Source organism: Bombus vancouverensis, chromosome 1, assembly GCF_051014615.1.
Source record: "Bombus vancouverensis nearcticus chromosome 1, iyBomVanc1_principal, whole genome shotgun sequence".
Taxonomy (NCBI): Eukaryota; Metazoa; Arthropoda; class Insecta; order Hymenoptera; family Apidae; genus Bombus; species Bombus vancouverensis.
In genome coordinates this window covers 9,496,567-9,517,369 of record NC_134911.1, presented here as the reverse complement: position 1 = coordinate 9,517,369, position 20,803 = coordinate 9,496,567, and the positions used below count along the sequence as shown (strand labels likewise).

Genomic DNA, 20,803 nt, shown 5'->3' with positions numbered 1-20,803 from the left:
ATAAGATAAATATTATTGGAATCAATCAAGCGGTAGATATTATCTTTCTAGCACTAATATCCGTATTTACAATTTGATATTTTTTAATGTATAGAATGTGTACCTTCCGCGGTGATTAGGCGACAATTTGTATCAACTTATCAGATAAATTTGTTTAATATGATATAGTATTAAGAGAATTTCGTTCTATATCTCGCTATAAAATGTTATGTACCATTGTCTTGCGAACCAATCTAGTGGAACTCGTTGAACGAATGAAAATTAATAGAACTTGTCTTGGTTCCGAAAACCGAATATGATCTTAAGTTTTCTCGTGTTATTATGTTTTACCTGTCGCCTCGGCCATGGCGTTGGTCTCCATGGATTTCATTTTCATGGTTTGGAAGAGCCACGTTCTTTGGACAAATCGACTTGTGAAAATATAACCGAATTATGGATTCGACAACCCGTCGATCATTTCAATGTCCGCAACAATTGCACTTGGTTGATGGTATGTTGCAAGTGGAATTACGCCGTTTAAAAACACAAAATGCTTATTTATATCTTGATCGTATTGTACATCGTATTATGCATCGTATATTTCGACAGCGTTACTATGAAAATTCAAGATATTTCAAGGAAAACGGACCGATTTTGATTATGATCGGAGGAGAATGGGCAATATCTAAAGGCTTCTTAGAGGCTGGTTTAATGTACGAGCTCGCATCCGCTTATAACGCGATCATGTACTATACCGAACATCGGTATTACGGCAAAAGTAAACCGACCGAGTAAGTTAATTTCTTCTCAAGCGCTAGTATATTTTTACTTTTGTTTGCCACAGCCTTTCTATTATTCTATTACCTTTCGAATCTTTTAGAGACACTAGTTCAAGAAACTTGCAATATCTAAGCGTAGATCAAGCACTGGCGGACTTGGCATATTTCATCGAAACGAGGAAAAAGGACGAGAAACTTCGGAATAGTAAAGTGATTGTTTTCGGTGGATCTTATGCTGGAAATGTGGCAACATGGATTAGATTGAAATACCCTCACCTCGTTCAGGGTGCGCTAGCTAGTAGCGCGCCAGTTCTCGCCAAAGTTGATTTCTATGGTGAGGAATAAACTCTTTTGCAATTCCATGTAATTCCTATCAATTAAAAAAAAAAAAAAAAAAAAAAATAGATAAATAGAAAAGGAAACTTCTTTTTTAGAGTATTACGAAGTCGTGACGGAATCGCTCCGTAGACACAGTCAGAAATGCATGGACGAAGTTAAAGCTGCTTTTGACGATGTCGAAGAGTTATTAGCCATTCAAGGAGGCGCACAGAAATTAAAAGAGTATTTCAAGTAATTATCGTTCGTAGGAAATTAACATAATTCGCCGTGTATAATATTTGTTTAAGTTACACTTGAAACTGTCGTAGTTTGTGCGATGTGCCCGATGTACATTCCTTCAAGGATCTGGCTCATTTGGGCAACCTTCTAGCAGAGGTATAGTTTTTCGAAGAATACGCTGTTGCATCTTGAATAAAAGATAAGTAACTGCTTCTAATCATAGTTATCAATATCTTTCTAATCAGGAATTTGCTAGCATCGTTCAATACGATAAAGTGGAGAACAACCGAACAAAAATCGCCGCTTGCTGCGAAAACATGACTGCTTCGTATCTGGGTAGCCCTCTCCAGAGATTGGCGCATCTCGTGTCGAACAAAGATAAATGTTTGAAAAATAATTACAACAAGTTTGTCGAAGTTTACAGAAATGAAATATGGGACTCGCAACCTGATATCAGTACGTTTCCTACTTGCGGCAATTAAAAGGAGGTTTCGCGCTTGTGAATTGTTTATTATTAATCTTCACATATCGGTGTTTCCAGTGAGATTATGGTTCTACCAGACATGCACGGAATACGGTTATTATCAAACAACAGACTCAAGGAAGTCGGTTTTTGGAAGCTTATTCCCGTTGCCTTATTTTACAGGTCTTTGTACCGACTTATACGGGTACTAGTACGTATTGTAAAATGTATTGTTTGATATTTTCTTGAGAAATAGTACATAAACTCGTTTGTCTATCGTTTGTCTTACAGCTACGGTAACAAATTCTTGTATACCAGAATTGGAAGAACGAACACAATGTACGGAGGTTTACGACCAGATTTGCAAAACGTCATTTTTACTAACGGGGACGTCGATCCGTGGCATGCTCTCTCTGTTCTTCAGGACTTAAATGAATTCTCTCCCGCCATACTCATCAAAGGTATTGTTAAAAAAATCGGAGATTGACAAACGTCGACCGATCTAATAAATCCACATTGTCCCCAGGATCATCGCACTGTCGTGATTTGTACAGCGATTTGGATACGGATGTTGAAGATCTTATTCGAGCTAGAGCAAGAGTACGTAAAATTATTGGGACCTGGATTTCTTCTTAATCGTTTGTTAAATTGTTATTAAATAAAGTATGCGTAAGAAAATATTTATTTCCAATAATATGATTTTATTTACAAATTACGAAAATAAAACGACATATAACTTATACTTTATCGAACGTAAGCCTAAGGTTTGAGGACTACAATTATTTCATTTATATATTGAGATTCATCGAGCACAAAACTTAGTCGCGTCGATCGAGATCGAAATTTCATTGCTGTTTCTTTTACATTTCTGAATAATATCTTAATAAGCTCTTACAGCTACAATAATCGCTAGGATAATGTATCTTGTTGTAGCCCTGATAATTCGCTACAAAAAAAGTATCGATGACTTTATCCTATCGATATGGTAAATATCGGTTATGGAGTTTATTATTATCAATAACACGGCTTAATCAATCGACTTCGAGCTTTCTGAAAGAACCCGTGATACCGTACATGGTGGAATCACTGGAACCGATATCGGAACAACCAAAGCCTTGTTTCAAGGCCGATACCGCACCTTCCCGAGCCTTCTCCGAGTATAAATCCAAACACACTCTCATCTTATCGTGGCTCAATAACGTCGGTCTCATTTCTAGCAACTCTTTCTTCCATAATTCTGCGCAAATAAAAGTTTATTTTCTTCGTTTCGCGGTGTAAGCACGTGTCAGTTTCATTTAATTGGAGATAGTCGATTTGTACGTTAAAAGGAACATTGTTACTTAATTTGGAGCACGTTTAATTTCGCAATTTATTAAATTGTACTTACCAATCATTTCTTTCATAGGCATCGTACCGCCATACTCTTTAGGTAACATACTCGTATCCATTTTATGGTTGATAGCATCTTCTAGACTGGTGTAGATCTTGACGCGTTTTTTTATCTTTTCGGAGATCAATGACATACCAAAGTCAAGTGCGAATTTCAAAGAAGGATGTGTGTTAATCGCGTGAACTTCCTTATGCCGCATGGGTATAGTTCGCTAAAACCATCATTTCGCTGGTTTACTATGCGAGATATTAAATTTCGAATATATTATATCATTTTGAGAACATTCTCGGAATTACGCAATATCAGAAATTCTCCGACTGTTTCGTAAGAAGTTGCGTATCCTTACGAGTAAAATGTTATCCAACTTGTTAGAGAACGCGTATATAACTAGACTTTATTAATAATTTGACAAAAATAAAGATAGTTGCACCTTCTGTCTCGCTTGAAGCTGTTGCAACTTGTTATTATTTGTGAATGAAAAACATCGCGCAAGGATATTCAACGAATGTGAGACAAACAGTCGTGAGATTTTCTACGTCCTTCGTCGAACAATTTGAAATTATGGAAAAACATAGGGTTTATAAAACTCGTACCTCGCCGTTCTTCACGATACGGACCGCCTCCTTCGGTGTAAAAAGCGTCAAATGGGGGAAACTGACACCGGCTCCATCGGCGAAATGAACAAAACCCCGTACTTGACTTTCTTCGTCTTCCATCAGACACTCGTATGTTATCGCGTGAATTCTACACATGTCGGCATTGGTATACTTATGGGGATCAAAGACGCCTGAAAGTGCACGTTCCACGCAGTTATAGAAAGTAAATATACATTCGTAAACATTTAAACAAACATTCGTAAGATTACGGTTACACGTTTCCGCAACTACTTTTCAAAACCGTATAATAACAGTTGCAACGAAACGACGTGCATGCTGTCTGAAATTGCTCTGAAAGTAGAAGCGACGATTTAATAGCGGAATAAAATTACACGGAATGACAGGTAATCAACACATCCGTTGCAATTGTTTGGATTTGTTAAGAAGTTCGCGTGGAAACATTTGTAACTGGCAAAGATAGCTATTATTATGCGCGTATTTTCACAAATTATCCACGTTCAAATATATAATCAAGTTTCGCAATGACAATCGGCAATGCTGAAATTGACACGTTCGCCGTGTCGCCTGAACGACGCTACAGGACACACGCGGTACCCCGCGTCAGCAGCTATGTTCAGGGTATGTGCATAATATCGGTTCGAATGAGTGGCGCAAACCAAAAATTGCGAAACTGTGAAAGAGGAGTTTCACAATATTTTGCATAAGGCGCGTATGAAAATTATTGTCCAGCATATAATGAAACTCGACTGGGTCAATCAACGCGTTAACACTTAACGCTCCAAGTGTGCCTTTCAAGCACCACTGATGTGCGACGCTCTACTCCAAAAGTATTTTTGGGTCGTTATCGGTATTGTTTACAAATAAAAAATAATACTCCTCAGTGAGTACTGTGAGACCTGTGAACGCAAACCCGGTTTGCATCCCAATGAATGTTTTAAACAATTCCACACATTACTCAATTATAATTAATATAAATATTCTAATCAAAATTATATTACTTCTCAGATGAATAAAGATTGCTTTCAATGACTTTAATATTATTATTTACACGTCATTGTAGCATTTTAAATCTGACACTTAAAAACTTGCGAGTTCAAGTATGATAAGAATAAGTTGCCGGTCGATATTCACAATTAAAAGTCGGAGCGTTAAGGGTAAACCGACATTAATTTACCTGGTCTGGCAATTATAACACGGCGGCCTTTGGCGTCACGTCCAGGTGCAGCGAATATATATCTGGAAAAGCACAAGTTATGCGATCGTTATATCAGGTCGTACCACGCTTAGTTAGTACTTTGTTTAATCTCACCCCAAAGATAATAGCTCGTCCATAGTTGGTTCGGTAATGTCCAAGTTATTGAACGCGGGGTGGTAAACTTGGCGCAGCAGCAAATACCTTTCGATCGCCTCTTCCGCCATCGGAACGTTAAATTTTTTACATCTTAGGAATCTTAATAAAAACTGCGCATCTGTCGAACGAGATCGTGTGTCAGTAGCATCGACGCGCGATAATTTCGCGCGTGACTATACCTACATGTACGTATGTATGTACTAACTGTGCAAACGCTATACTCGAAAATAAAATTTCTCACCGAGGCGACAGTTTTGTATACGCGGATTCAGTTTTATCCAATTACGTATTTGCTCAAGAGCTTGGTCTCTCGTATTTTTATCTTCTCTGAGTTCCTCCTTCGCCAGTTTCTGCGTTTCCGTCGACAGGCTGCATTCGTAGTCATCGCCCTCGGTTACCCATTCGATCGCGCCCATCTCGTTACTTTGATTCGTCTCCAACAACAGGCAGTTTTAAATTTTCGATATCCAAAGTATAACGGATCGGTGGAAATTCTAAAAAATCATTTGTTCCTCTTTACCAACGATCCATCTATCGTCCCATTTTCCATCTTACGTTCCCTAATCGGTAAATATACCGCGATAGTTACAGGTTTGACGCACGATATTCGAAATAAGTTTGATCGCGATCTTTGTTTTCAGTGAAACGGCATTCTTTTGCATTCACATTTTCGATCGTCGAGCGATTCGTTTCTTTAGTGGACCGCTGACACAGTTCCCTAATGTCGTTCAAAGTCACGGCATGAATGAAAGCATCGTGGTGAGAAAGAACACGCCTGAAACACTTTCTTTCGATCGCGTAACGCCACGTCTTGCGTAATTTCGTAAGAACTTAGCCAATTATAAGCTAACAGTGATTTTGTGACATAACAATTTCGTCGTTTTATGATATAATGTTTGACCAAGTATGAATACCGCTAAGTATTACGTGTTCCGTGATAGCAACATGTGCCGTGTTGTGAGCGAGTGACTTGTTTCGCAATCACTTTCTCCGATTACGTAATCGACCAGCTTGTGCGCCCATCTTTGTTCTCGAATTTTGTACGACCGACTAACATCGTTCGCGTAATATCTCACTATCATCATCGTAAACAATCATTTTTGTTTGTCAGCTTTCTAACGGTCCACTCGATTCCATATTCTAAAGCGGATTATTTCTATCAAACATTTATCGTTCATCATCCTCTTGTAACCTTACGCGTAAAAGGATTCTGCTGTTATTTGATCGACGTGGAGTTTGTAACGTTCGTTAGGAAACGGTCGTTGGTAAACAGAACAAGACTGATACTTTTATTTTATCGCTTTTAGTGAATCAACAGGTTTGAAACGTGAAACTCGGATAGAAAGGGACGAAACAAAGATAAGTCAATTGAATCATTAAAATCGCCACATTTTTGCCGACTGTGCCTATTCAGCGTCTCTTCGTTGTACTAGCAACAACGTATTGTTCTTATTGGTTGGGAAATTTCAACAGTCAAGGCAAATTTATGGATGCAGAAGGTTTCTTTTACGTCTACGTTAACATGAACTAGCATAATACGAATGGGGTTATCGAGCAACCGGCGGAATAAACCACGTAACTATCTTCCGTGTAGAAAGTGCCACTTATCGTCTTATTATTACTCAAGTTCTTTCTCGAATATCGACTGCCGTTCACCCTATATCTAGCAATCTAAGTATTTTTGCTATAAAGCATTACGTCAGTTATGTCGACAGATTTGTCCGCGTCCTCTTCTTTCTTTTTTCCCTTTATCGTTCTCCTCTTATAGTTACGTTTTTATGTTTCTCACGAGTTCAAGTACCGAAAACTAGACTTCGTATCGAACAGTACCTATGACATATTAGGTTGGCAACTAAGTGATTGCGGATTTTGTCATTAGGTGGTAATGCTATAAGAGGAGAACGATAAAGGGAAAAAGGAAGAAGTCTGCGGATTTTGTCATTACCATTAGGCGGTAACCACCTAATCACTTAGTTGTCAACCCAATAAATTGTCAAGGATAAACAGTCTGTGTAATCAAATATAGACAGAAGAATTATCAAATCGAGTAAAGTATACAATTTACTCTACCTTAATGCGCGTCAACTAAACACTGTTTCGTATATTAATTCGGTTACATACAACATTATTGGCTATTGGTTTCTGTTGATCAAAGTCAGATGACATTGAATTGCAGTAAAGAAAAAAAAAAAGAAAAATACATCACGTTTAGATATTTACGCTTTTACACATTCAAAATCAAATTAAATCTGTTGTATGCGAGGCCTTGGCCTCCAAAATTCCTGACCTCTGAAAACAAGGTTAGGATACAATTACTGGTACTTAGTATTCACCTGACATCGGTCCGATGAAGTACAACGAGAAGAACAATGTAAGTTCCTTCAGACGCGACTAAAATTTATAATAAGTTTGGTGAATTATCGTACAAACAAGGAGATACATTTGAAGGTATCCGGAATGAGTTATTGGTATACTGTTGCTACGAGATAAACTAATGTGACGAACAAAATTGATATATTTGAGATAGTAAATTGAGATAGTAAAATTGTGATAAACTAATAAAGTTTCTAATTTTCTAGAATTTAAAAACCAAGTCGATCGTATTAAAATGTTTCTTGAGAAATTAATATAATATGAAATTTAAGCAATACATGATAATGCGATTGATATAATTTGTTTAAAAATTTTTGTTTTCAAGAACTGCTAACTTCTCAATGATATGATTCTGACTTTAGCCGATAGCACACGTTATTCAATTTTTCAACAATATTTCAAGCTTTGATTCTTACTAAATAAATTCTTGCGTCTCCAAACGAAACAATTTTATTAATAACTTATGGAATTAATGGAAAGCCATGTAACATACCCAAGTTGTAGTTGCGCAGGTGAACACTTGGAGGAGACTGTTTCCTCTTGGCTTGCGACCGCTCTTTTATAATTTCCACTTGCACCTTTCTTCTACCTCCGCCTTCGGTACTCACGCGGTAGCTTATGGGCCTTATGGCTTATACCAGCAGACTCAAAGCAAAGAAACAAAGTCCCTTTCAGGGACAAATCTCGCCTTTTTTAAATACTTTTCTTTGTTAAATGGATCGAATAAATTGCCTAACGAAAGATACGTAAAAAACTGTTCCGTCACTTTGCAGCAAACCATCGAATACCATGGTTCACCTAATTGCTTGTCTTTTATAGGTACGTCGGTTGATATCATCGTTCACTTAAACTTAAACGATGCACTGTAGTAGTACATTTCGTAACAACTTTTTCTTTTTTTTTTCTCTCTACTATGTTACTTTTCTACAATTCTTACAAAACGTCCCGAAAATTGTGGCTCCACATAGAAATGAAAGTTCTACATATTCTCCCTTACAGTTCGTATCCTAAATTTGGTAATTCATCAAATGATAATTATATTACAAGTCCACGGTCAATATAAATACATAAGTTGGAAGAAATTAATTAATTGGAAATTTAAATAATTCTTATCTTTCAATAATTTAACATTAGTAAAGCAAACACGATGACATCGTGTAATATTTCGAACAACAAGTGAATTATTAATCGACAATATTCTTCAAATTTATTAAAAATATATAATCATATCTTATTTTCTAATCAATCAGTGTATTCCAGGTAACTGTTTCTATCTTACATCACCGATCTACGTAACAAATAATTAGGAAATTTCTTTTTTTCCTACTCTTAATCTCGAATATGTCTTACAGTTACGCATCGAGATTAATTATATATATATTTTTAAAAAACCAGGACGAATTATATTGGACGCTATACTACGTTAGTATTACGCACTGACAATTAACAAACGCTACACTTGTCAATTTTATTTTGTCATTTTATTTTCTTGTCGATATCATCACTAATAATTATACTCAAACTTAAAGCTAATTTACAATTCTAAAAAATTCTTAAATATGTAGATATTCCTATAGCAATTAACAAAGATGAAAATATATTGGAAATGTATAGCGAGTTACATGGATTGTTATGGTTTTGCATAACGCTAGCGGTCGTACTCACATGAGTGTACGTAATAGTTGTTTCGATGCTGTTTATTTACCAAGCTATGACATGCAATGGTTCGAGCACTTACTATCAGGAAGTGAAATGTGATCATACGTGAAGAAGCGTCCTGATATAGAAAATGTAGCGCAGGCATAACATCTTATGGGATATCGTGTCACGTAAAGTGTAAAGTACCGATCTTGGAGAAAAAATCCAAGGTTTTGTTGTGTTCTTCGCGATTTAGGATAAGTTTAAAGATTATATCACGAACCATATAACAGACGTAAACATATTATGTAATTTCATAAGAAAAGCGTAAAAAATACTCAACGTGCCACGTTGTGCAGAATAAAATACGTACACTGTAAAAAGTAATAACTAGACTGACGCACATCGAATTTTCATTCTCTAATTACCCCTATATGAATTATTATCAAACATTTTATTTTTACACTTTCGTAATACACTTAAATCAACATTATATTATCTCAAAAAGACATGAATTCGCGTTACCCATCGTATATTAAGATTTGAGCAATAATTGAACGGTATTATCTGCAGCGCCAAGTTATGAAAAAAATAAACAATATTTTATATCATACTATGTACAATATATGTAATGTACTACAAATTTCTACAAAATAAAACACCTATACGTATCGTTGGCGTTCTTAATTGATTAATGAATGAAAAAAGGAATGAATAAAGCAGATTAAATACAAAGGATTACAATAATAACTATATTGGAGATATATCTTTTAAATCACAAATTCTCATCTTATTAACACATATTATTTTCCTCTTCTTATTTTTAATGTTAGTTTCTTTTTGGCAGTGGTTGTGGCAGAGGGATAAACAATTTTTTTAATGAGGCAAGAGGGGGAAAAGTGTAAGAAAGAAATGCAATGAACAAAATCAAGATGGTATTTAAATAAACTAAATAACAGCTTTAGCTAGCAGTTTAAACTGTGTAAACTTGGTGTTTGTGTTGAATGTATTTTGAAAACTAAGGAATGTATATGTGTAATAAAAAGTGATCGAGGGTATTTACTATGATTTATTATTTAAAAATGTATGAAGTATTAAAAAATGTTATAATAAAATATAATGATAAAAATGACAGTTTATTAAAAGTATGAAATGTTTAAATTTGGCTCTGCTTTTCAAATAAAATTGTTCTTATAACATACGTATATTTATGCTATAATTTATAATATTATAGTTACTTTGATGCTCTTTTATTATATTATTTTAATTGTTGATTTACATATTTGTATTTAGTGTATCAAAATAATTATTTTTTATGCAATTCGTATAGTATTTCCTTTTTCCAATCAACCATTATAGATGTGATAATGCTACACTTTGTATAAAATTCTAGCGAAAATAGTTGACATAAATATCACTGATCATACAATAATTAGTTTAAAAAGGTTAATATCTCAATAACATCTGTAATACTTAAGACTAAATCTAAGACCACATTGAAACCTATAATAAGCTTTTAAGATATTATAATTTTGTACATTTATTTTTTCTGAGTAATTAACGCTAATATTTTAGTCTTGAAAATTTTCTATATTTTAAAGAAAAAGGAACATATATGTAAAGATAAATAAATTATTACATTAAATTTAGAGTCTACCAACAACTTGTACCTTAGCATATGCCCCTTTGCAGCCACTGCCAAAAAGTAATAAATTTTGTTTGACTTCATTTACTTGATCCAATGTAAGTGTCAAACCACTGTTTGTTGCCGCCTCAACTATGCACATTTGTAATGCTTCTTCGTTTAAAGGCTCATAAGGAACAATTAAACTATCAATCTTTTTATGGACCAGTGCTTCGCGAATCGTATTTATGCTTTGTGTTAAATCTATTTTTCGTTCTAGATTATTGTTCACTTCTTCTATGTTGAAAATTGCTATTACGGTGACACATTTAGGTTTTGTTTGATTTAATACATCTATTATATTAGAAAAAATATCTAAATTTTGCATTTTTAAGTTTTCCAGTATAATTAACTGATACAAATCAAGTGAATTTGACAAGTATGCATCGGTATGATGGTTCAACAATATATCATATATAAAAATTTTCTCTTTCATAGGAAAATGTTTTGCTATGATTTGAGCAGTGTAAGATTTCCCAACACCTGTTCCACCTATAAGACATAAAACTTTTAAATAGAAAATATCCTGATTTAAATGAGTTGTAATTTGTGACATTGCATTTCTTTGTCCATTTATCTTTTGCTGTAATTCTTGAGTAGCATTTAAGAAAAACGTTTCACGATTACAAACTGTAGGTATATTCAAATTTAAAAACATTGCAATTATTACTGCAATTATTGGTAATATGCTCAAAGTTAAACAACCACAGTAACACATATTTATCTTCTTTTTTGGAGAAATTTTGTTTTTTAATACTAGTGGCCTACATTTATTTTTTATGTCTTGATATGTCTTCTTATTTATAATTTTTGTATCACTGTTTGGTTTAATTTCAGCAGTTGTTTTCTCACAATTTCTCAGCTGTACAGAAGGAAAATGATCTTGATTTATTGTATTTGCATTTGCTGCTGGGCAATGCAATGAAAATCGGGATACATTTGTAGGATTTACATTTTCAACTTCATCGAATAGTATCTCATTTAATGGTTTGTTTGGTATAAATTTTGGTGCTTGTAATATATTGCTATTTTTGCAGAATTGCCTATTAAGAGATGTAAACGAGTCGAAACAAGGTTCTGTTATCATCTGATGCTCGTTAAAAGTTTTATTATCGGTTCGCTTAATTTCGGACGTTTCCACTGGTCTAAAATTAAAAAAATAATTATTCGTGCTGTTATCAAATCTACACAATAATATCTACCTTGCAGTTATATGTTCATTAAAAATGTGGTCGCAACTGTATTGTCTAATCAAGTTAGGCTGAGTTTCAGATTGATACATCTGTTTTATGGAGATTCGTTGAGAAGATGGTGTTTGCGAATAATTAACATCTTCTGTTATTTTCCAATCAGTGTCCGAATCTAATAATTTTAATGATGCAAAATGTTTTTCCATACCAATACTTATAACTCTAATCACTATACAATATCATTGGCAAATGAAACATAACCTAAAATTCAAAACATTTCCGCTAAAGGAACGTAAACAAATTAATACAATTTATGTATTACACTACGATTTTGAGATTGTCTATTTCGTCGATAATCTTAAATCATTGTTAATCATTATTTTAAAAACAAATTACATGGAAATTATAAACATTGATAAACTTATATTTGTTATAGATTACATTACTAAGAAAGAAAATAATTTATTTGAGTTTAAGTGATATAAACGACATATATATACATATATTCATATGTATATTATGTTTGTTATAATAATAAGACAATAATCTTACTTCTGCTTTAAAGATACATAAAGAAGATTTAAAAAATCGCGCGTAGTTCAATTCATCCGTTCCGTCTATCACGTTGATATTCCTGCTGTTCCAGCTCAGTTTCTGCTCGTGTATCGATGACCGCAGGTTGTGTGTTGCAGATATGATTATTTTGTATTTTCGTGATGTGACATTTTTCTGGTGAAAAGCAGCAAAGATGCAATCGACGCAACTAGTGATACGATGTTTCTGGGCTATGTCAATATTCGTATTAGCAGCGGGTAGAATTCACAAACTCGAATTACGGGTTAGTTCAAGGAATCTTCAGCTATAACGCGTGTAGTGTATATCTGTATATCTACCCATTATTTTATTAGAATTCCTTTGCTACGTCAATCGCATTTCAACCGGCCACTAAAATTAACTTTGTTATTCGGTTTACACGTATAAAGTGATAATCACATTAAACTGAGATAAAATAAGTTAATTATGTAAACGAACGATATATTACATACGATAATATCGTACTGACATTTACGTTCATAGTTACGATTATCTAAATGGTTGCAAACGTAGTAAACAATATAAAAGATTCCCGCAAAGACTTTATTAAAAAGTTGCAGCATATAGGTTATAGCCAGTTGCGTTAATTGTATAAATTATTGTCTTTAGAGAACACTTTCCTTTTGTCGATTAGTCATAGGTTACGGAATTTTGTTATGTTTATACATATGTACTTGTAATATTGTATGTTACAGAAAGACGTACGGCGATACATTGCGTTAAGTACCTTTGGTTTCTACAAAGGAGGTACTCTCGATGTAAATTTAACAAATTTCAGAGTTGACCCATTTGACGAGAATGCCGTGGTAAGTAATCGCAATGTGAATATATTCACGCGTCATTCATTCACAAACACCTGTTTCCATTTCCGTCATTCTCATTGCTGCACTGCCGTCAGTGCTTTATTCACAACGGAGAATGCTTCGCATGTAACTGTCAATAAAAATGCGCACATGTGTGATACGCACTTCATCTAATCAATCAGTTGGTGCGTCCCGATATATGGTATAGGATCATATCGGCTAATTCGTCGAATATTAGGTTGCCGTCGCATAACATTTAAATGCATAGCCATAATCAGACAACAAAATGTGAACGTTCGTAATATGTACATTTTTTCATAAATATTTGATTAAACCCGGTAAACTCAAGTTCTTTAACATGCTCTCGGGGCTACAATCTTGATTACGTTCATGCTCAAGGGTACAATACAGCAGCGCTTATTAATGTATTTTCAGCCTATTTTATAAAGATTACCATTTCTAGCTACAAAATGCTTTTTCGAAAAACTCCAAAACCTGTTTTTCTTCTTATAATTGTGCACTCTATACTTTTATGGTTTAGTTTGGGTTCACCTTGGATCGTACCCTAACCGATGCGATGAATCCATATTTAGACAGTCACTGGGAAAGATGTGTACTCGAAGACATTTCGAGCGTCAGGCCCGATTTCGATCAAAGAAATGACAGCGCCGTAATATATTTCACAATGGACCTCAAGAACAACTTGTAAGTATCGATACTTTACATTTATTTCGGAAATTCGATAACATATATGTATGAGAAAACGTGTTTTAGGTTGAAGATAAACTGTAGTCGAAACCTACACATCGCACATATTTATAAAGATTTCAGCAACGTGTTTCTAATTCGGGAAAGCAGAGATTCTTTTCCACCCAGGTTCAGCGATAACGGTCTTCCGGGTGAGTTGAAATTTTCCAATTATTTTAATTTTATCGATTAATTTATAATAGAATTTTATTGCAATAAACACTGCTTTTACAACCGCTGTAACCATTGCAGCCGTTAATCCAGTATTTTGTCAAACAAAACTCTAAGATATTATATTTGAATTGAAAACAGAATGTCAAGTTATATTTAACTATGTTATAAGAATATTTAAAATAACATTGTAGTTAAAAGTTCAAGATCTTGGAACTGTTCCTCCTATCAAACAAATCTTTCTTTCTTCGGTTTCGGAAAATTAACAAAATTTCGTTGATTTCTTGAAAAAACTTGTATTTTTTTACTTCTTTTCGGAAAAGAGAGGTACATTGTTGTAAAAAATGAACAGTGTTCAAAAGTGGATAAATGGATTTAATATGTCGATCTTGTAGTACACTGTTATTTTTGGCAAGCATCCAAACGTAAGTATGTATGTTTATAGTAGTTGCGGGAAAGATACCATTGAATGGATGAAGTATTACTTCGTAGTATGTCATAATTTTCGCAAATTTCTTATTTGTCTTATCTAATTTTGTTTTCTTATCCGATCGATAAAATATTTGTGTTTAATTTTAATTATCAATCTCACATAATTATCTAAAGATTTTAATTTTACAATAAGTATGACGATTCCTTTTATTATTCATTTAAAAATATTCAATTAAAAGATTGTTACATATCAATGAAAGGAAGGATTTAAATTTCTGAATAATCTTAAACAACGTCAACCTACGAACTTAAATAGTATATTATTTTTGTTACAAGTTATTTTTGACACAGTTTGCTACTAATATTAGAAACTTGATTCAATCGTAACGCAGACTAACAGGTGGAAAGTAACAAGTTGGCATGAATTGCATTGATCGCGACCTTAGAATATGTATGTATATGTGGAGGATTGATCGAGGATAGATAGTGCGAAATAACGAGAGCGAGATATTGCTGTCGCAATCCGTCAAATATATTTCGAATAAATAAATTAATTAATTTACAGCCGTTTATACGTTGGTATAAAATACAAGTCGCGGAATAAATACTCGTTAATGTTCATCGCGTAACTCGATAAATACTCTGTAGATAATATTCGATACTCTTCGATACTCTTCGATACTCTTCGATACTCTTCGATACTCTGCGATACTCTGCGATACTCTCTCGCTCGCGATCGCGTCCATTTATTTATACTGGTCGGGGGAGAGTCGGAAAATTCAAATTCATCTTCATTTGACGGTTGCCTGTAGCGGCGGCATTGTTTTGCCCGGAATCAATTTTGTTCTTACATTACTCGTAACCTAGCGGTCTTGATACTCCGAGGCAAAACAACAACATGATTTGAATTATCCTCTGACTCATGTGCCGCTACATATATATGTATGTAACATTTCTTTTACAAAGAAATTTTTATCGATGTATACGATATATAAATATTTCGTGTGTATCGCATAATTTTATTTATACTGTAGCTTATAGTTGTAACGATCATAAGAACCTGTATTATTGCGATAATTTATGAATGACGTAAATCGAATGCCATCTGCCATTAATTGCTATGTTTTTTATTCTTGTTATTTGAATTTTTATTGTACTGTTTGCATATAATATACGTATACATTCTCTTGATACCAGCATGAGTTCACTCTACATTTTAACCCACTAGATCATTCGCTCCTGTGTATACGCATTTACTCATACTGCATACTATATATGTATGTATTGTATGTGTACATATATACCCAACTAACGGTAAGATGGCACTACGAATCATCAGATATTTTCATTCAGTTGTACTGATACATGCTTAACATTGGACTTGCGTATCTATCTTATCTGACATTTAACATGTTTAATTGGTTGTCGAATTGATTCTACGAATTGATCGCTCGATGATGATAGCGAAATATGACAGCACTTTGTAACGTTTCAATGTTAGATTGATTTCGATCTTAACAAGAGACTTCTGCTTCTTACTCATTATAAGAATTGATAAATAAAAATTTAGATACGAAATTTGAACTTGCATTGCTATCAATGCAAACTTTTAACTTAGTTTCGCATGGTCGTAGAACTAAAAACGAATGTGATCGATATGTTATGGAATGTGGACCTGAAGCGACATCGGTGATCGAACACCACTAAGATGAGAGTCGCTATAATTAACGTGACTCGTCCTCAATGTTATAAATACCTCGAAACTCAAGTATTTTTGAGGGTTTGGTTAGGTAACTGTCTTCTAGAGTATTACATTTCATGCCAATAATATTTCAACTGCATTATACCAAACTTACGACTAATATTAAATTAAACCGTTTTAATGGATTTCCAAATAAAATAACAATTTCTTTCATATATTCTTCCTTCTGGTAATCTCTGAAACTATTACGTATCACTTATAGCGTAATTTTTCCACAGGCAACGAAAGAACTAATATCGAAGATGAATCTGAGATGGGGTCAGACGGTAACATTTGTTCTGATCAAACGACCCCGTTCGCGATGACCGTACAGACCGTGAAAGGAGAAAAGTATTACAATACAAGTTTTTCTATGTATATTGCCAGTGCGGAAGAAGAAGGTCTCTATTCTCTTTATTTCCATAATTGTCCGAATTATAAATATGATTCCCAGGTAGCATTTGATTTCACGGTAAGAATTTGTTTTTTCTTTTTTTGTAGCAATCTTAATTTACTGAATCTGACATTGTTATAAATACGATGTATAATTTACAGATACAAATATCGGAAATTAACAATGGAAATTTCCTCAGTGCAGGTGAAATGCCTTTACCAGCTCTATATTTCATGATGGCACTTTTATTCTTTCTGTCAGGTTGTTTCTGGGTATTTATTCTTAAGAAGAGCAAGTAAGAGTTTTGTTTACATTTGTACAGCAGAGGTTCACCAATATGACAATGTCCTTCTCTCCTTCGAAACTCATGGATGTTTTTTTTTAGGCACCCTGTTTTTAAGATTCATTACTTAATGGCGGTTTTAGTGTACCTGAAATCCATGTCATTACTCTTCCATGGGATTAATTATCATTTTATTCAAACAAAAGGGGAGCATGTTGCTGCTTGGGCAATTCTATATTATATCACACATTTATTGAAAGGAGCCGTACTTTTTATCACCATTGTATTAATTGGCACTGGATGGACATTTATTAAACATATTTTAGCTGATAAAGATAAGAAGCTCTTTATGATAGCAATACCGTTACAGGTTAGTATTTTTATACGAGACACAGGGAGAAAAAGAGAATCGATATAGGTAGATACATTATGACATATTGTCATCTGTCAGGTATTGGCAAACGTGGCAGAAATAATAATCGAAGAAAGCGAAGAAGGAGATATCGAGTATAGAACATGGCGAGATGTTTTTATTCTCGTGGACTTGCTTTGTTGCGGTGCTATTATATTTCCAGTAGTTTGGAGTATTAAGCACGTAGAGGAAGCTGCACACATAGATGGCAAGGCAGCTATCAACTTACGCAAGCTCAAGCTTTTTAAGCATTTCTATATTATGATATTTTCTTACATTTACTTTACCAGAATCATAGTGTACTTACTTAAGGTATAGCTTTCGTTACATTACCACTATTTTGACCACTTTGTACAAAAGAGATTTCATTTCTGTTATTCTGTTTTATAGATTACAGTACCTTTCCAATACGAATGGTTAGATGAAATGTTCCGAGAAATGTTTACATACGTCTTTTTTGTTCTTACCGGGTATAAGTTCCGAGCAGCATCTGCGAATCCGTATTTTACATTAACTAACGATGAAACAGCTCAGGCTGACGAGGACGACGAGATGGATGTCGTGTGAGTATTCACGTATTTGATATTTTTCTCCTACTTATGAAAAATCTTACCGTCATATAAAAGAAGCTATTTTCATTCGTTATTTTCAAATATTTTTAGCAGTTTTTACTCTATTAACTATTTTATACTTTGGCCAGTTCTAATGTGACGATCTCAGTCTTTTTTCCAGTGTTTCCGGAGGTAGCGGTGTCACCGAAGGTCTCAGTAAAGTGAGCAAGGTGCCGAAAGTTTTGAGGCCCATTACTTCGGATGTTCCATCCACTCAGGAAGAAAGAGACTGTTTGTTTAATAAGACAGAATCTTCTCACGACTATGACTGAACTATCTACGATATAGGAGTTGGTCATAATGCAACGATGATTCAGTATGGATGAACGTAAAAGACTACTTTTCTGTCGTGTGATACTTCAAAGGAGTGCCAGCAGTCAACAATAACACTTATCGTGAATAACATTTGAAAGCTGTCGAACGAAAACAAAAATATGTAGTTAAAGGTAGCATCCTATTGTTTGTTTCATATATTTTTTTTATAGCAGAGAAACCGATATTTTATTTATCAAATGGTTACACATTTTATTTCTCTTTGTCCTAGAATTGCAGAACATATTTTTAATTCATTTTAATTTGGATTTAATATTACACGAGAACCTTTGGGTTCAACAATTAACGAAAAATTGTCTCTTATTCGTCTTTTTTGTTTATTTAACACGCAATAGAATTTGTTCTGCGTATACGCAAATATACAACATTATCTGTTTTCCAATATGTAACTTCAAATTGGAGTTTAAAATTTAACGTAATTCACAAATACTGGTAGAGAAGTATTATAGATATTGGACAGAGCTAATCTAGGTGGTTTTAAAAGTTTAATGTTTTCGATACGCGATATAATGTGATTATACGTTTAGAATCATACTTGAATACAAGCTCAATGAGAGTAAATTCGTGTTTTGATATGCGTCTTGTTGTAGCTGATTTTTCTTAGGCATTTAGCAAAACGGGAGACATTTCCATTTATGTTTCCCACAATAAACTTAGTTTTCTTCGAAAGAAGGAGTCGCGCTTCAGCGCTTTAGCAATCTTGTGATAATTGATGCATCAAGCTCGGTGTATCATGATCCATTTTTGTAAAGCACTTGATAACCTTTTATATAGAAATAATTATTGTGTCAAAAAAAATGTCATATGTTTTAAAACATCTATTGTGTCCCATTACGAAATACTGTGGTTATTATTACTATCCTCCGTAATGTATATTATAGTAATTATCGTTATGTCTGTTACTATTAGTACTTTATTATATGTAACAAAAGGGACACGCAAGAAACGAGGTTTGAGAAATAAAATGGATATTTTTATGAAATGTCTCGTTTCTCTTGATACTATTATACTTTTCCCTATTATTGTGCAATAGTTTAATTTAAATGGTATTTTTAGACTCAGAGAGGTATAAAATAATTATTCCATGAAATGGTTTATTAGGTTCTTTTCTATATATATACATATACCACACAAATTTGTGATTTTGTGATTTTTAATGTCTTATACTACTCTTTGCGTTCTGTTTCGAGTAGCATTTATAAGAACTAGTAAGTACGTACTGTACTAAAAGTTCTAGCGTAATCTTCGTCGGTGATATAAGCAAATATTAGTATACTTCAGTGACGAGCATAGGATTCTCAAAAAATCGGTTAATATGTTCGTATTTTGAGCAGGAAGTTATACTACCGTGAGTTTAATTCAAAGAAAAAAGAACACGGAATTACAAAGTAATTTAAGCAGCAGCAACTAACAAAGCTGAAACTTGATAGTTTATTTCTAATTTTCTAACAACGCGAATATAGTGAATGTTCACGATGAATAATATCTTAATGACGTAATTTTAAGCTATGGATAGTAGCGACACGACTATCACGCGTCATGCAATATCGAACAATTACACACGCATGGATGTGCCCGATTTACAGAGTAGAACACTGTGGGTTGACGAATTATGACAAGAGATGCATTTACCCCTACGATATCGACCTTAAATTGAATAATAAATTAATTAATGGCATCGAGCCAGTAACATCGACGAATTACTGTGGAACATTTTTCCCGATAACATTAAATCTTTATATAACATTTTTTTACGTTTATAAATTTTGATTATCTTGAACGAGCAAACAAATCCTCCACCAACAATGCGTCTACTATATTGTCGTTAAAAAACGTTAAACAACGCTGTTTAACCATAAAATCGCGTCGTATCAATCTTGAACACAAACGATTCAAAGTTACGCATTTACAAAAACAAATAACGATAAATACTTTATTAAAAATTCATGATAACAAACACACGAAACAAAGTATCATTTAGCGCGTTAAAATTGCTGTTACCTAAACGAATGATAAGAAAGTGCGACGAGTAAGTATTCAACTTTGCGGTAATAATAGTTAGGATTAGGATCAAAAGCGGAGGAAAACCAACGATAATTGTAATCGCGTGTGATTTTTCCAAATAATCTCGATAGATTTTTGCCGTAACCTTCGAATAGTTTTAACCATTTTAGACGATAGTGTTAAAATGTTTAAACAGAAATATGTTAGTCTAGGACAGCTTTTTCTTTAATATAAATATTTTTGTATTACATCGACG

At 33.8% G+C, this 20,803-nt stretch overlaps 4 protein-coding genes across 6 annotated transcripts; 2 read left to right on the top strand and 2 right to left on the bottom strand.

Annotated features, from left to right (window-relative positions):
• The first annotated feature begins 273 nt into the window (after positions 1-273).
• LOC117153515 (putative serine protease K12H4.7) lies at positions 274-2,459 on the top strand. Its single transcript, XM_033327624.2, has 9 exons — positions 274-490; positions 589-770; positions 860-1,092; positions 1,193-1,328; positions 1,406-1,472; positions 1,562-1,772; positions 1,858-1,990; positions 2,071-2,240; positions 2,306-2,459. The coding sequence occupies exons 1-9, from the start codon at positions 296-298 to the stop codon at positions 2,413-2,415; spliced, it is 1,437 nt and encodes a 478-aa protein (XP_033183515.1). The 5' UTR covers positions 274-295; the 3' UTR covers positions 2,416-2,459.
• A 68-nt stretch (positions 2,460-2,527) lies between these two features.
• On the bottom strand, positions 2,528-8,205 carry LOC117153516 (clavesin-2). The gene is made up of 7 exons (XM_033327625.2): positions 8,004-8,205; positions 5,379-5,631; positions 5,096-5,255; positions 4,961-5,022; positions 3,763-3,956; positions 3,167-3,380; positions 2,528-3,016 (listed from the first exon to the last, which is right to left on the bottom strand). Exons 2-7 carry the CDS (start codon positions 5,551-5,553, stop codon positions 2,811-2,813), a joined length of 1,011 nt encoding a protein of 336 aa, XP_033183516.1. The 5' UTR covers positions 5,554-5,631; positions 8,004-8,205; the 3' UTR covers positions 2,528-2,810.
• A 764-nt stretch (positions 8,206-8,969) lies between these two features.
• Positions 8,970-12,693, bottom strand: LOC117153354 (uncharacterized). Of its 2 annotated transcripts, XM_033327336.2 has the most exons (3): positions 12,575-12,693; positions 12,035-12,283; positions 8,970-11,977 (listed from the first exon to the last, which is right to left on the bottom strand). In XM_033327336.2, exons 2-3 carry the CDS (start codon positions 12,226-12,228, stop codon positions 10,795-10,797), a joined length of 1,377 nt encoding a protein of 458 aa, XP_033183227.2. In that variant the 5' UTR covers positions 12,229-12,283; positions 12,575-12,693; the 3' UTR covers positions 8,970-10,794. The 2 variants fall into 2 exon arrangements, with proteins under 2 accessions (XP_033183227.2, XP_076473818.1); XM_076617703.1 differs by lacking the exon at positions 12,575-12,693 and having other exon boundaries at positions 12,035-12,326.
• Positions 12,694-12,719: 26 nt separating this feature from the next.
• On the top strand, positions 12,720-19,525 carry LOC117153352 (protein GPR107). Of its 2 annotated transcripts, none has more exons than XM_033327330.2 (10): positions 12,720-12,860; positions 13,312-13,422; positions 13,961-14,124; positions 14,194-14,318; positions 16,750-16,982; positions 17,066-17,199; positions 17,290-17,557; positions 17,639-17,911; positions 17,990-18,162; positions 18,332-19,525. In XM_033327330.2, the coding sequence occupies exons 1-10, from the start codon at positions 12,771-12,773 to the stop codon at positions 18,480-18,482; spliced, it is 1,722 nt and encodes a 573-aa protein (XP_033183221.2). In that variant the 5' UTR covers positions 12,720-12,770; the 3' UTR covers positions 18,483-19,525. The 2 variants fall into 2 exon arrangements, with proteins under 2 accessions (XP_033183221.2, XP_033183220.2); XM_033327329.2 differs by having other exon boundaries at positions 18,320-19,525.
• The last annotated feature ends 1,278 nt before the right edge of the window (positions 19,526-20,803 follow it).

What these genes read in the sequence shown, in the direction of transcription:
- LOC117153515 (XM_033327624.2), top strand. Translation starts at nt 296, where the DNA reads ATGATCTTAAGTTTTCTCGTGTTATTATGTTTTACCTGTCGCCTCGGC. An exon ending in TGGGCAACCTTCTAGCAGAG is followed by an intron (nt 1,473 to 1,561) that starts GTATAGTTTTTC and finishes CTTTCTAATCAG; the next exon opens with GAATTTGCTAGCATCGTTCA. An exon ending in GGACTCGCAACCTGATATCA is followed by an intron (nt 1,773 to 1,857) that starts GTACGTTTCCTA and finishes CGGTGTTTCCAG; the next exon opens with TGAGATTATGGTTCTACCAG.
- LOC117153516 (XM_033327625.2), bottom strand. Translation starts at nt 5,553, where the DNA reads ATGGGCGCGATCGAATGGGTAACCGAGGGCGATGACTACGAATGCAGC. An exon ending in TATACAAAACTGTCGCCTCG is followed by an intron (nt 5,256 to 5,378) that starts GTGAGAAATTTT and finishes CTCGTTCGACAG; the next exon opens with ATGCGCAGTTTTTATTAAGA. An exon ending in GCCTATGAAAGAAATGATTG is followed by an intron (nt 3,017 to 3,166) that starts GTAAGTACAATT and finishes TTATTTGCGCAG; the next exon opens with AATTATGGAAGAAAGAGTTG.
- LOC117153354 (XM_033327336.2), bottom strand. Translation starts at nt 12,228, where the DNA reads ATGGAAAAACATTTTGCATCATTAAAATTATTAGATTCGGACACTGAT. An exon ending in AATGAACATATAACTGCAAG is followed by an intron (nt 11,978 to 12,034) that starts GTAGATATTATT and finishes TTTTAATTTTAG; the next exon opens with ACCAGTGGAAACGTCCGAAA.
- LOC117153352 (XM_033327329.2), top strand. Translation starts at nt 12,771, where the DNA reads ATGCAATCGACGCAACTAGTGATACGATGTTTCTGGGCTATGTCAATA. An exon ending in AGGTAGCATTTGATTTCACG is followed by an intron (nt 16,983 to 17,065) that starts GTAAGAATTTGT and finishes TATAATTTACAG; the next exon opens with ATACAAATATCGGAAATTAA. An exon ending in TGATAGCAATACCGTTACAG is followed by an intron (nt 17,558 to 17,638) that starts GTTAGTATTTTT and finishes GTCATCTGTCAG; the next exon opens with GTATTGGCAAACGTGGCAGA.